Here is a 16,011-nt window from a genome sequence, read left to right as displayed (position 1 = left end):
AGCAAGTGCACCTAAGTAGACCTTGTAACAGTTTATTAATACTTAACATTTCAATATTAAGAAGTATCTGAACACAAGGAAGCTTGCTGCTCCCTTTTTAAAAGGAAAAAATAGCACCACATTGATTAGGTCTTGACTACAGAAATAACTGGCCAACATTTTTGAGATTGTCATAGAAAAGTCAGATTTATAATTTCGAAAGCTGCTGAAGACTGCTGTAAGAAATTAAGATAAAAATAGCAGACAGGTAAGCAGCAGTTTACTATTAACAGTTCATGTACAAACATGAAATGCTATAGTACATGAAATACTATAGGACAGTATAGTCTAATATAAAGCTCTGTAGCATTCCAGAGTATTTGCATTGTTAAATAATTCAATCAAGACTTGACACTTTGGTTCTCTTATACTGAATACATCTCCTGTAACCTTAAAGCTTTTCCATTACCCTTCCTTGCTTCACCCTCCTTATAAAGGGTGCTCCTTTTAGACACTGACAGAGTAGTAGAAGGATTTGTGAAGATACTAGCCAATGTCAGAAATTCTACACAGAATGGATATGCTGAGTTGATGCATTAGAGTAGATTGTGCTCTTCGTTTCTGAAGTCATCTGAGGTGATACCACCTAGATACTCATCTCTGGGGATTGGAAGAAGGGCTGTTTCAGTTAAGGGTCTCTCGCTATGGAGCTCATTCCCTCAGGATGTGGGCAGTGAATGAGGAGGAGGAAGGATATTTATGCCGCAGTTCATTTTAAAGACAATCCTTTAATGACTGGTTGAATTTATCTATGTCATACACCCAGAACAGGATGAGGGGTTGATACAATTATTCATTCTAAAGCAAAGTTGAAAGAGCTCCCACTCTTGCTTATATGACAAGACCAGGATTCTACATTTCCCTTGTAACACCTGATGACAGCAAAAACACCAAAAGTTTTGCAATGTTTAAATGGTTGAGGTTGTCATTTGTTTCTGGGGGAAATTACAACCTTAGATCTTTCAGGTAAACAGGCTAACTTCACCTTATACTTGCTATTACCAATGAAGTCCTGGGATGCATAGACAGGGGAAACTTGAATAGTAGAGAGGTTATTTTATCTCAATATTTGGCACTGGTGTGACCACTGCTGGAATACTGTGCCCAGGTATGGTGCCCATACTTCAAGAAGGATGTTAATAAATTAGAGAGGACTCAGAGAAGAGCCATGAGAATGATTAAAGTATTAGAAAACATGATGTATCATGATAGAGTCAAAGAGCTTAATCTATTTAGTTTAACCAAGAGAAGGTTAAGGGGTGACTCAATTACAGTTTACAAGTACTTACATGGGGAACAAATATTTAATAATGGGTTCTTCAGTTTAGCAGAGAGAGGTATAACATGACCCAATGGCTGGAAATTGAAACTAAACAAATTTAGACTGCAAAGAAGGTGTAAATTTTTAAAGGTGAGAGTAGTAAACCACTGAAACATTTTACCAAGGATTGTGGTGGATTTTCCATTACTCAGAATTTTAAAATAAATATCAGATGATTTTCTAAAAGATGTGCTCCAGGAATTATTTTGGGGAAGTTCTATGGCCTGTGCTTTACAGGAAGTCAGACTAGATCAGAGGTGGGCAAACTACGGCCCGCGGGACCCTCCTGCCTGGCCCTGAGCTCCTGGCCTGGGAGGCGAGCCCCCGGCCCCTCCCCTGCTGTTCCTCCTCCCCCGCAGCCTCAGCTCACTGCGCCATCAGCGCAATGCTCTGGGCAGCAGGGCTGCGAGCTCATGCTGGACAGTGCAGTTGCAGAGCTGCGGCCTGACCCGGTGCTCTGTGCTGCGTGGTGGCATGGCTGGCTCCAGCTGGGTGGCACGGCTGCCTGTCCTGGTGCTCTGGGCAGCCCGGCTGTAGTGCTGCCAGCCACCAGTGCTCCAGGCAGTGCAGTAAAGGGGAAGGGAGCAGGGGTGGCTGGATAGAGTACTAGTGAGTTCGTGGTGGTGTTTGGGGGCGGGTGTGTGTGGATAGGGGTCGGGGAGGCCAAGTTTGTCCGCCCCAGACTAGATGATCACAATGTTCACTTCAGGACTTGAACTCTATGAATCTATATTTCTAGATTATAAACTAGAAAGACTGGCCCAGTTGTTTCAAGCAACTGATAGTCCTTTTAGAGCTAACCTTCAATGAATTTTAAAATGTAATTGGTATCGGAATGCACTAGATTCAATATATATTTAAGAATTCAGAAAAGCTATACAGTATTGCACTGAAGTAATAAGAACTAATAGGAATATGAGTACTGTCACATGGGCTGAATATTGGCTGAAGGACAGTACATAAGAGTATGACAGACAGTGTATCAAGTAGGGGGGATGTTGATGCCCATTCTAGTGCCAGAAGTGAATCTAACTTAAGAGGGAGAGGGTTTATTTAGGATAGTTTGAACAATGAAATTGAGCAACAAATAATTTACGCTGCATATCAGTAAATACTTCCCTAATGGCAAGTTCTATTGTACTGTGAAATATTCTCCCCAGAAGTAGCAGCACAGGAACCAGCAAGAAGAGCTGTAAAAAAGGGAGGTTGAGTAGGAGTTTGTAGGGGAGAGAGAGAGAGAGACAGGGGGAGGGTTCCCACTCTTCTTGACAGGAGCTTAGGAAGGAAAGCTATGACAGCTACAGAGACAGCAGTGCTAGTGACCCAAAGAAGGGAAGAAACAATTAAGATGACTGGATGTGGAAGCCATGGTATTTACATTATTCTGGAGTAGGTATCTGGAAGCTGCTTTGCTTGTATAAAGCGCTACCTGAAGATCTGAGGTTTGGAGACACAGCTAGAAACTATGGTTCAGTTTTGAAGGGGATTGGAGTGGATGATGGAGGGAAGGAGAGAGGAGGTTGAAGGGAAACCTCAAGTCTTGGAGATGGATGCTGGACCAGAGGACTGTGAGGTAGACTGCTGAATGAGGAAAGTGGCCAGCGGAAGCATGTGACTATGAGAACAAGTCAGAGGAAAAGACTGGCTAGCGAAGGAGAAATAGATATGAATAGCTTACTTTTTATGTTCAGCATGTATGAACAGCTTACTGAGTTGGAACAAAGTGAAGAGACAGGCAGTAACAAGATGAGAGAGCAAGGGAGAAGAGAAGAAGAGCTAATCCTACAATAAGAGGGAACGACAATGGAGATAGCCAGAATTCAGAGTCCCAGAAAGAAAGAGGATGATGCACAAAAGACTGCAAGTGATAACAAGACAAGACGACTTGCTGCTAGAAAGAACAGAAGGGGGAAGGCTGGAGAATTGCACCCACACCAGGAAGGGGCAGGTCTACGTAACTGGGGACTCCCTACTAAGGGGAGGAACAGACAGGCCTGTAACCAGAGCTGATCTCAAGAACAGAAAGGTGTGTTGTCTGCCAGGAGTTAAGATACAGGATGTGGTCCTGAGGCTAAAGAAGATCCTAATGGGAGTGCGAAAGAATCCACTGATTGTCCTTCATGTCAGAACAAATGATACTGTTTGATGCGTCCCAGCAAAAATCTGTGCCAGGCTGGGGAAGGCACTCAAAGAAATGGAGGCTCAGGTGATCTACAGTGGGATTCTACCTGTCCCTAGAAGAGGAGAGAGAAGGTGAGACAAGATTATGGTTATCAACAAATGGCTTAGCCAGTGGTGCTATAAGGAGGGCTTTGGGACATTCAATCACTGGGAGGCATTCACAGACAGAGAACTGTTATTATGGGATGAACTCCACCTGAACAGGAAGGGAAATAACTTCTGGGATAGAGGTTGGGACGACTGATAAAAAGCTTTCAACTAGGAATTTGGGGGAGACGGTTGGGAGATCCTCATGTTATCTCCACACGTGATGCTAATACTGGATGGTAGGAAAAGTAAGTAAAAGATGGAGAAAGGAACAACAGAGGGTAGGAAAATAGACAACAACAGCAAACTGTGTCAATAGGCCAAGCAGAAACAACTAAGATGTCTGTACACCAATGCAACAAACACAGGTAACAAAAAGGAGGAATTCGAATTACTGGTGCAGGAAGTGAAACCAGATATTATAGGGAAAATGGAAACATGATAGAATAATAGTCATGACTGGAAAACAGGTATTGAAGGGTATGTGCTGTTCAAAAAAGACAAATAAAGGGAAAGGAGGTTGAGTAGCATTGTATATTAATGATGAGGTAGGCTATAAAGGAATTAGAAGTGATGGAATGGAAAAAATTGAATTTGTTTGGATCAAAATCACTTAGGGAAAGAAAGGTAACAAAGGCTCCAGTAGAATAGTGCATAAATAAATACTACTGAGAATTGTGTGATTATGGGAAACTTTAATTTCCCAGATATAGGTTGGAGGACAAATGGTACAAACCAGATATTCCTGGATGTGATAGCTGACAGATTTTTTCACCGAATAGTCATGAAACAACAAGTGGAGAAGCCATTTTTGATTTAGTATTGGTAAATACTGAGGATCTCACAGAAAAAACGTTACCTACTTCTCATAACTGTTGTTCTTTGAGATGTTGTGCTCATGTCCATTCTATTCTAGGTGTGCGCGTGCCCATGTGCACAGGTGTCAAGAGATTTTTTGCCTTAGCAGTATCCATAAGGCCAGCAGTGGTGCCCCCTTGAGTGCTGCACTCATGCACCGGTACATCAGGCGCTGCTGAACCTACGCTCTCTCAGTTCCTTCTTGCTGGCAAATACGATAGAGGGGCAGGAGGGCGGGTAACCGAATAGACAGAGAATTATCATAGAGGCCAGCATCATCCTGGGCCTGCTGGGTCAGCGCATAATGGGACGTAAATGTGTGGACAGACGATCAGGTAGCAGCTCTACAGATCTCCTGGATCAGCACCTGGGCTAAGAAGGCCGCAGATGCTGCTTGTGCTCTAGTCGAGTGTGTTTTGGCTATTGCTGGTGGAGGCACACTCGCCAGCTCGTAGCAGTATTGGATGCAGGCTGTGATCCAGGATGAAATTCTTTGAGCAGACACAGGGCGACCTTTCTTCCGGTCTGCTACGAACAGTTGTGTTGACTTACGGAACAACCATGTCCTATCAATATATATGGCCAGTGCTCTCTGGACAACCAAGGCGTGTAATCTGCGCTTCTCTTCAGATTTATGGGGTTTCAGAAAGAAGACCGGTAAGAAAATGTCCTGGCCGGTATGAAACTGGGAAACTACCTTGGGCAGGAACATCAGGTGCGGCTGGAACTGGACCTTATCTTTGTAGGACATAACCGCCACCAGAAACGCAAACTTCCAGGAGAGAAGGAGAAGAGAGCAGCAAGCCAGAGATTAGAAGGGAAGCTCCATGAGCCTTGACAGCATGAGACTCAAATCCCAGGGAGGGACAGGATCCCGGACATGAGGGTAAAGATGTTCCAGACCTTTCAAGAACTGGGCCGTCATGTCTTGAGCGAAGACCGACCTGCCTTGGAATGGAGGGTGGAAAGCCGAAAAAGCAGTCAGGTGGACCCTGATAGATGACAGGGACAAGACCTGAAGTTTGAGGTGCAGAAGATAGTCCAGAATCACTTGCAGCGAGGCCCGGATATGCTGATCCAAAGCCCAGCACGTGAATCTTTTCCACTTAACTCGGTAGGTTGCTCTGGTGGAAGGCTTTATGCTACCCAACAAGAACTGCTGCACCCAGGTCGATCAATCAAAAGCTATGTGCACACTACAACTTACTGTGGTATAACATACATCACTCGGGGTGTGAATAAGCCACCTCTCTGAGCGACGTAAATTACACCGACTTAAGCGTCGGTGTGTACAGAGCTATGTCAGTTGGAGAGCTTCTACTGCCACTCGCGGGGGCTGGAGTAATTAAGTCGATGGGAGACTTCGCTCCTATCAGTTTAGAGTGTCTGCACTAGCAGTGTTATAGCGGTGCAGCTGCACAGGTGCAACGGCACTGCTGTAAGCTCCGTAGTTTAGCCATAGCCTTAGTTCAAGTGATCAAGAGTTAATTCAGTTTAAATTAAACAGAAAGATAAACAAAAATAGATCTTCAACTAAGGTCCTTGATTTCAAAAGGGCTAACTTTAAAATATTAAGGGAATTAGGGAAGTGGACTGGACTAAAGAACTCAAGGATCTGATTGTGAAGAAGGCTTGGAATTACTTTAAATCAAAGTTGCAGAAACTATCTGAAGATTGCATCCCAAGCAAGGGGAAAAAATTGTTGGGAAAGGTTGCAGACCTAACTGGATGAACAAACACCTTAAATAGGTTATTAAGAGAAAGCAGAAAGTCTGCAAAGAATGGAAGAAGAGATGGATCAGCAAGGATCTCTTGGAGGTCAGAAAATGTAGGGAAAGTGAAAACTGCCAAAAGCCAAGCAGAACTTGACCTTGTGTAGGAAATTAAAACCATCTGTAAAAGGTTCTTCAGCGATACACATAAAAAGAAAACAAGGAAAGAAGGAGTGGGACCACTGAGCACTTAGGATGAGGTGGAGATTAAAAATAATCTAGACATGACCCAAAATCTGAATGAAAACTTTGCCTCAATTTTTAATAAGAATAATGAGGTGCTTGAGGACAGAGGTAGGGTGACTACTGGGCATGAGGATATGGAAGTAGAAGTTACCACATCCTGTGTGGAAGCCAAACTCAAACAGCTTAATGGAACCAAATTGGGGGACCTTAATATTCTTGGATGGACATTATTCAAGGAACTGGCACATGAAATTGCAATCCCAACAGGAAGGATTTTTAATGAATCCAGGACCCCAGGTCATACCTTATGACGGGAGAATTGCAAATATAGTACTTATATTTAAAAAAAGGAAAAGAACAGTGATCCAGGAAACTACAGGCCCCTTAATTTGACCTCCATTGTATGCGAAGTCTTAGAACAAATTTTGAAAGAGAGAGTAGTTAAAGACAGAGGTAAAGGGTGACTGGGATAAAAAGAACATGGTTTTACAAAAGGTAGATCATGCCAGACCAACCTGATTTCATTCTTTGAGAAGATAACCAATTTTCTAGACAAAGGAAATGCAGTAGATCTAATCAATCTGATTTTCAGTAAATCATTTGATACAGTTCCACATGGAAATTAGTTGATTTGGAGAAGATGGGGATTAACGCGAGAACTAGTTAAAGGGAAGACTACAATAGGTCATACTGAAAAGAGAACTGTCAGGCTGAAGGGAAATTACTAGTGGAGTTCCCTCAGGGATCCATCCTTGGACCCATCTTATTCATTAATGATCTTGGCACAAAAGGGGAGTTTGCTAATGAAATCTGCGGATGACACAAAGTTGGGAGGTACTGCCAATCCAGAGGAGGACCAGAATATCATACAAGAAGATTTGGATGACCTGCAAAACTGGAGTAATAGAAATGGAATGAAATTTAGTAGTGCAAAGTGCAAGGTTATGCACTTAGGGACTAACAACAGGAGTTTCTGCTATAAGCTAGGGATGTATCAGTTGGCAGTGACAGGGAAGGGCAAAGACATGGGTTTATTGGTCAATTACAGGATGACTACGAGCCGCCAATGTGATGTGGCCATGGAAAAGACTAATGAAATCATTGGATGTAGCAGATGAAGTATTTTTTGTAGAGATAGGAAAGTGTTATTACCATTATACAAAGCATGGGTGAATACCGCGTGCAATTCTGGTCTCCCATTTTTAAGAAGGATGAATTCAAAATGGAACAGGCGCAGAGAGGGGCTACTAAGACGATCAGAAGAATGGAGAACCTATCTTGCCAGAGGAGACTTAAGGAGCTTGGCTTGTTTAGCTCAACAAAAGAAAGGCTACAGGGAGCGATAAATAACTCTTCTCCCTTCCCAGTGTTTAAGTTAAGGGTCAATGGTGGCACAAGAACAAATGCATATAAACTGACCATCAACGAGTTTAAGCTTGAAATTAGATGAAGGTTTGTAACCATCAGAGGAGTGAAGTTCTGGAACAGTGGGGGCAAAACACCTAACTGGTTTCAAGTTTGAGCAGTTTATGGAGGGGATTGCTCAACGGCATACGGCCCATCCACAACTGCTATTAGGAAATATCTCCATCGGTTGCAGATGGGACACTAGATGGGAAGGGCTCTGAGCCACCATAGGGAGCTCTTTTCCACGTGTTTGGCTGGTGGGTCTCACCCATATGCTCAGGGTCTAACTGATCATATTTGAGGGTCAGAAAGGAATTTTCCCCCAGGTCATATTGGTAGAGACCCCGGTGGGTGGGGGTTGCCTTCCTCTGTAGCATGGGCCATAAGTCACTTTCTGGCTTTAACTAGAGTAGATGGTGGATTCTCTGTAACGTGAAGTCTTTACATCAAGATTTGAGGACTCTGGATTCTATTTGTTTTTCAACTTTACTTGTTGAGTACTAATCAATATTTGCTCTTTTGGAGCAATTACACCAACCTATAAGGTCCACTGTCATCACCCTCTACTGCCCTGTTGCAACGACTCCTGTGTGTGTTTTCACAAATAACCACATCATACTGTCCCCACCGTAGCTGTGCCCCTTACACTGGTGGTCTTAGAATGTTGGTGCCCGGTAGGGTGACCAGACAGCAAGTGTGAAAAATCGGGACAGGGTGGGAGGTAATAGGCGCCTATATAAGAAAAAGCCCAAAATATCGGGACTGTTCCTATAAAACCGGGACATCTGGTCACCCTAGTGCATGGACACAAGTAGAAAACAAAAGGCTACTATTGGTTTTCAGATATTTAAGGAGTATTACAACAATGCTGAGTTTAAAACCATCAGTGTTGCAACACACTGACAATATCTAAAGGGAGAGCTGACAGCCCATCATACTAACTTTCTTGATATTCTCTCTTTGCATTCTCTGAAAGCCAGTGAGATTACTATCAGTGAAATCTAGCACCAAACAAAATTAAGTCTGGAAGTCTCAGAGACTGGCGTACAAATCCATACTACGTCTTTCAGGTTCACCACATATCCTTAGTAAACCTTATGGAGATTAACTTTGTGCTGTGTACTGCATTCTCTGATAATACGGGTGTTTAACAACTAACCTTTTCAAGAGGTCATTGTGAAGTGTGTTTATAGGCTTGAATTATATGGAACAACCACCCAAAAGTAGCTTGTTCTGTAACACTGATAGGCCAAACAAACACAGCAGCTAGCAAATTTGTATTTAATATGAAGCTTCCTCACTTGCCCACATAAAACACGACATTAAGTTTATCAAAAGATCAAGTGCCAAATCTTGAAGTATAAGATCTTGACTGTATCAAAGCCAAGATTCTGTAAATGCAAGCCATCTGAAACAGAACAGAGAGAATAGAGGGGCACGGACACGAAGTACAGCAGTAGAACCAAATGCAAGTTCAAAATGAACAAAATACATGACCTAAAACCCAGCCATAATATAAGCTGCTTCATTTGATTGCATATGTAAACACTTTGTGTCAGCAACCTGCTTATCCCCATGCCAATTACCCTTTTTCATGCTGAAAACATGCACTTTGCAATAGAACTGATCATTTTAAAAGGTCAAAACATTTTAAAAACTTAGCACAGATTTTTATCACATTTTAAGTTTGCTAGATGTATGATTCTTACCACTAAAGTCATTTGATGAAGTGCTATTAAATAGTCTAGAGTGTGTGGAGTGCATCTTTATTCCAACATTCTGATACACAACTCAAAAGCTCCCACAGTTAATATTTTACTGTCCTGAGACATGATAATTAATAAAGTATATTAATAATATTAAAGAAAATTTAAAAAAACAGTAAACCAAAGAAATCATACATAAAAGGCAGCTATGCCAAGATATTGTAAGGAACGTAAATATATTCAGGAAAGTCAATACTTTTAAATGTCAACAATAAAAGGCAAGTTTAGAATTAATTATTCTTCTACTGTTTTAAAAATTAAATTTAACTTTTTAAACTAGTTTTTTCACATTAAAACCAATACAACCAAGATGGCATTGTTTTGGCAAAAAGGGGAAATCTAAAAAAATGGAGAGTGCACTTCATATTTACGCTATATCAATATTTGCTCTCTTAATATTTCAGTTACATATTATTGATTATATTTTACTAAAAGGGCAACTCTCTTTCCCCACAGACTAACAGCATTAGTTTGCTTTTTTTCCATGTACTTTGGTGCACATCTGGGAAGTTAAATAATAGCCAAAAGCAAAGCAGTTAAACATGCACAGCAGCAGCCAATAACACTTACCTGCCATTTTTAGCCCATATTACATCATGCAGTGTGGAACAAACAAAAAGCAGAAATAATTAAAAGATATGTGAACCTTTCAGGACATTTGGCACTGATCAGGAAAGGAGATTTTTTTCTTTGCTAAAAATTACTAAAGTTCTGCATGTAGATTTTGGGGTTTTTTTTTGATGAACTGTAGGAAGCACTTCTGTGCTTAGTCAAGTTAGGTTCACATGTAATGCACCTTTAACATGCTGCTGTTAGAGAGTTATGAATGGCTTTTGTGAACTGATTAGCATGGTTAGCATACCAACGATTGTTTCAGTATATATTGGTATAGTGTGGAAGACTGGATTCACATTAGTATTCTAGTTCTGGAATCTGTAAGCCAGTTTTGGCAAGTCATTCTACAATTCTTTTTAAGTTATGACATATTGAGAGGATTATTTACCTCTATGTACTTAAATGTTTTGGTTTTTTTTAAAGGGATGAATGGACCATTATATGTGCAGGTTTTACAATTAGTGAAGTCTCAAATTTACAAGGCATAACATAAGGGGCAGATATTTTCTTTAAAATGTATTAATGTCTAGAAAAGGCACAAAAGCATATCAGATCCCAGACAATGTAATATCAAAAGCGATCGCTAAGACAAACTCACTTCTGGCTTCCCTTTTTTTAAAAAAAAGACAAGCTTACCTTTGTTAATATAAATATAGTGGGATATTGACAATTATTTTACTTTCCAATTGTTCACAAAAGTATTCATAACTCGGTCATGCAAAGTAGTTAGAAAGATGGCAAAGTGAAGACATATGTTTAGCATGAGACATAAATGCAGTCTACTGCAGGCAAAGAGAAATAGATATATAAAATCATCTTCTCACTTTCAAAATCAAGGAAAAAATTTGGCCCCTGCTCAAGGTCTGTGCATGTCAAAACTTTAAGAAGGTTCCCCATGTTAAGGTACCTGTCGAGACAAGAATGAGAGAAAAGAGAATATCCCTTTATAAGAAGGAACAGCCCAAATATAGTAGAATGAAGGTGGGGAGGAGGGGCCTGGGGAGTCCAAACAGTTCCATCAGATATAAAAGCATCCTTCAGGTTCCTGCTATGGTGCATGCTGGTGGAGGGTGATCCCCACCTCCAAGGATGTACAACTGGTGATCCCAGAGATGCAGTGTGGATTTCCTGTAAAAAGTGACAGACATATGTCACCCACATCTTTATAGTCTCTCCTGTGAAAAAGAAGAGCTCCAACTGAAGGCTTTATAAGTGAATAAATTCCATCTCACTGAGCCAGTGTCCTGAGCAAGTGTCTGTGCCTTCAAGGGTAAGTATTCTATATGCAGCATGGCTACTATGTTAATGTTGACCCAGACTGCGTTTGATGATGTGGAGGGGTGGAGAGCTTTCTTTTTTTCCTTTACAATTTTGTTAAAGGAGAAACATCATAGAAACCTGCATCTGGACAGTTTTTTCATTTCAGTTTAATGTGTACAAAAAACAACATAGCACCATATGTGATCCTAGAGATCCTGTGATCTTTAGGTAATGCACCTGAAAATTAACAGGTGTGACGCCCGAATTCACTTCCATTCATGACTTTAAATCCTGGGTAAAAACAATACTAGCCCTGCTATGAATGAACAAGTTGGAATCAGACAGGGATTTTACTGTTCCTTCATAAAAGTCTGTACATTTCACTATGGCACACTGACAGAATTTTTCATTGTAAGGCTAGTTGATTTGCAGACAGATGAAAGGACATCACTGACCAGAGAGACCCAAAATGATTAAGCACATGAAAATCAAGAATTACATAGTAGCATGATGGTGGCTTGCCTCTACTGAAAAAACAAAAACAAAACATGCAACCCTTTCTCAGACTGTGCTTTTGCAACTGCTGTTCCCTCCGCCTTCACGGTGGTGGAGGGTACATGCAATCCTACCGTGACCATTTAAAAATGCACCAGCTGCGAAGGGCTGAAAGACTTACTTTCAAAATCCAAGAAAAAATGTGCTGCATTGTGGTCTATGTCCCTGGTTAGCACTTTAATGAGATTACCCATGCCAGCAAACCTAAAAATAAAAATGGCAACATTGTTTAGTTCCAATAATTGTTTCCTTTTTTAAGCAGAGGACTGGGGTCCATTTAGGGCTGGCTCCTTTGTGGTTTCACACATGTGCTGATTCACCAACTTGTGGCTTGGACAGGGCTAACATGCACTTTGTGCAAGTGCCATTCCACCTATCCCTTCTCAGAAATAAGTGGTTAATGAAAAAGAAGATGGCAATTTATACAGAAAAACGAAATTCTGCCATTATGTGTATCCAACTATGACAAACATTTGTATCCAACTATGGAAGAGCAAGGAGTAATTCTAGCATTATAGTTGCTTAATACTGAGTAGTGTGTGATTTGCAGTGTCCCATGGGGTGGTCACAACTATTTCACAGACTGGGTGGAATCATGGTGTCCATTATAAATACAATTTTCTTCCTCTCTCTAAAATCCAGAAGAAATGCAATTCTGGCTAGAAATCTGGTAGAAGTAGTCTGTAGCAAAGGACAATTTTCCCCACCGAAACTGAAGTTAAATTGACAAGCCAAATAAGTTAAACTTTATTCCCCCAAAATATGAGCGAATCATATTTGAAAGGTTTTTCTTATGCTTTTCTGCTGCATCTTAGCTAAAACAAACAGAGAGTGAAAGAAAAACAATTGTGGTTTATTAGATTCACTTGGTTGAGACATATATCCACATGATGAAACCTCAAACATTACCAGCAAATTTTAGAAGTAATTAAATGCTTACGTAGGAATGCCAGAATGACACATCATGAAAGGGCAGCATTTTCAATGCACATCAATAGTTCTAAGACCAACATATAGCTCTCCATCATGCTTTGGCAAGATCTGCAGAACAGCAATGAGCATGAGCCAACCTAAATTCAGTGGGGTGCTTTAACAATGTTGCTGATACAAGGCCTAAAAGCAAATACTTACTACAAGAACGATCCCATTTCAGAAGCTTCACTAAACTAAAAAATGTGAGATGTGGATTTCAAGCACTTAAAAATAAAAATGTTAAATTAAGGCCAGATCAATAGTCTGACTTATGGGTTCAAATGGAAGGAGCCAAGAAGGAAGTTTATTGATCTGCAATTCATTGAATGCATTTGTATAAAAATCACAGAAATCTAGTGTTTTTCACTAAGGTGCTCTGAATTCTTTATTCATGGCAGCAATGTTTATTTGGAGCAGGAGAGCACAAGACCATTCACTCTGAATTGTTAGTGACTTGTAGAGTACATGACTGAAGCAGTGACCAGTAAGTTAAGCAAGCCGTTGGATCTCATAGTGCTTGGAATCAGCAAAAGGAACTGGGGTAATTTGGAAAGAAGTCAACTAAAGACACTGGAAACAGGCCCACTACTCCTATCCATCTGATTAGATAGTACCCCAGAATGCATCACATGATGTGAGAAGCAGTTGGGGGGGGAGAGGGGAAGAATTAATCCAAGACATGCAGAAGGTCATTGGTGTTTTGTTTATTTATGGATAACAAAGCATTTCAGAAGCCATTTATAATGAAGTCAGACAAAAGGCAGGCAATTATGAAATTGTTGGACAGTAATGAGAAAATCTCTCTCCATAGCGAAGATTTATACATGCTGCCCAATTTTAGCCGCTCTCTAATGTCCTAGAAAAAAAGTCACATGCACCTCAAATTTTGAAAGTCTGATCCGTATTTTTGCAATATGGAACTTGAGAAGTCAAACAGCTGGTAATAATCTTTTAAAAATTCTCCCTATCCTTTTTGCCATATACCTCATATCAAAACACAGCTATTTTAGAAACTCCAAATGAAGCTTATTTTTAAGATCTCAGCAAGATACAGTACCCAAGATCAATAAGGAGAGCAGTGGGGGGCAAAAAACCTAGCTGGCTTCAAGACTGAGCTTGATCAGTTTATACAGGGGATGTTATGATCAGACTGCCTACAATGGCATATGGATAATCTGTGATTGCTAGTAGCAAATATCCCCAATGGCTAGCGATTGGATACTACATGGGAAGACCTCTGAGTACTACAGAGCAGCAGTTCTCAACTGTGGGTCCGCGAGCCCTTTCAAGAGGGCTGCGAGGCCCTGCAGCTAGAGCCCTGATCCCTGTTGCCCGCCATGGGGCTGAAGCCAGGAGGGCGTGGGGCTGAAGCCCCAATCCCTGGCGCCCCCCAGGGGGCTGAATCCCCGATCCCCGGTGCCCCCTGGGGAGCTGAAGCTGGGAGGCGGCGGGGGGTGGGGTGGAGGGGGAAAGGCCCTGAATCCCGGAGCCCCGAGCCCTGGTGCTCCCTGAGGGGCAGAAGCCCTGAGTCCAGGGGCAGAGTTGGGGACATAGAGGGCATTGCCTCCCCAAAAACTGCAGTGCAAGAGCACAGCATTCCAGGGGGCAGCTCCACACCTTCACCCCACAATCTCCTCTCCCTGCTCCCTGGCCAGGTCGGAGGCAGGAAGCCAGAGCCGGGCACTGCGGGGCAGCTGCTGCTCTGGTGGTGCTATGGAGCAGGCAGCGGTAGCATTCCCTCTTCCCCTGCTGGTGCCCCAGGTTGAAGTTGCTCCTCAGGTTCCAGCCTCCTTTGCTCCCGCAGAGGCAGCCAGTAAGAGCCCGCCTGGGTGGAGAGACGCGGCTCCGCGGCCAGCAGACCTCTCTGGGAACAGGAACCGCAGGGGAGTCCTCCCTGCACATAGCTCCTAATACCCCTCTCCCTATACCCTGAGCTACACCTCCCTGCACCCTGAGCTACCCCCTACCCACACATAGCCCCTAGTACTCCCACCACATGCACAGCCACTTCCTGTCTGCACATAGCCCCTAGCTACCCACTTCGCTGCACCCTAAACTGTTTTCAGACTTTTTGAGTTAAGCCCCCCACCTTTGAGTTATAATATTTGGTTGTGCACCCCCCAAAACGCAGACAGGCTGGATAGCCTGCTGCGGTGAGTCAGGGAATGGAGGTGGCACTCCCTCCCTGGACCCCATCATGTGGAGGTGGCTTGAGCCCTGCTGGCCCCTGCCCCTCCCCCCAAAAATAGAAGTCAAACTACGCTTATGCCCAAGGCCCCTGCCCCGAGAATCCCCTGCCCCTGCTGGATCCTGGAGTTTTTATATATCGAGTGGGGCCTCAGATAGAAAAAGGTTGAGAACCCCTGCTACAGAGGATTCTTTCCCAGGTGTCTTGTTGTTGGGTCTTGCCAAAATGTTCAAGGTCCAACTGACTGCCATACCTGGGGTCGGAAACGAACTTTCCCCATGGTCAGATTGGCAGAGTCCCTGGGGTTTTTTTTGCCTGTCTCTACAGCATGGGACATGGTCAGTTGCAAGTTTAAACTAGCGTAAATGGTGGTAACTTGAAGTCTTTAAAACATGATTTGAGGACTTCAGTAATTCAGCCAGAGGTTATGGGTCTATTACAGGAGTGGGTGGGTGAGGTTCCATGGCCTGCCAAATGCAGGGAGGTCAGAGGAGAAGACCATGATGGTCCCTTCTGGCTTTAAAGTATATGAGTTCAAGGAGGCTGGGAAATACATTTATGAAATTACTCATTGGAGAATTAAGCACATAAGAATGGTCCATAAGGTTCCAGCAAATTCTAAAATATAATTAAAAAGGTAAGACTCTAGCCCTTTTTCTTACCAAAGCATTCCTAAAATGTAAGCCAATTGATCAGGATGGACTTCCCTAACATTTAAAAACAAAACAAAACAAAAACTTCAGAGTCTACACCCTCCTAACAAGCTGTATGCTCTCCTGTTTGTCTGGCTACTGCATAAAGGGT

General features: G+C 42.4%; 1 protein-coding gene across 4 annotated transcripts in view; it reads right to left on the bottom strand.

The window, feature by feature from the left end:
- Nucleotides 1-16,011, bottom strand: part of CYRIB (CYFIP related Rac1 interactor B) — a 75,297-nt gene that overhangs the window by 28,770 nt on the left and 30,516 nt on the right. For 2 of the 4 annotated variants that reach the window (XM_084620985.1, XM_084620986.1), the window contains exon 3: nucleotides 11,057-11,139. In XM_084620985.1, the coding sequence (XP_084477111.1) occupies nucleotides 11,057-11,129 (73 nt within the window). In that variant the 5' untranslated portion in view covers nucleotides 11,130-11,139. Of the gene's footprint in view, nucleotides 1-11,056; nucleotides 11,140-12,168; nucleotides 12,252-16,011 lie in introns of all 4 variants that reach the window. The other 2 variants (XM_084620987.1, XM_084620988.1) reach the window with 2 other exon arrangements.

This window comes from Lepidochelys olivacea, assembly GCF_965140295.1.
Source record: "Lepidochelys olivacea isolate rLepOli2 genome assembly, chromosome: 2".
NCBI lineage: Eukaryota > Metazoa > Chordata > Testudines > Cheloniidae > Lepidochelys > Lepidochelys olivacea.
This window is presented reverse-complemented; position numbering and strand designations above follow the sequence as displayed.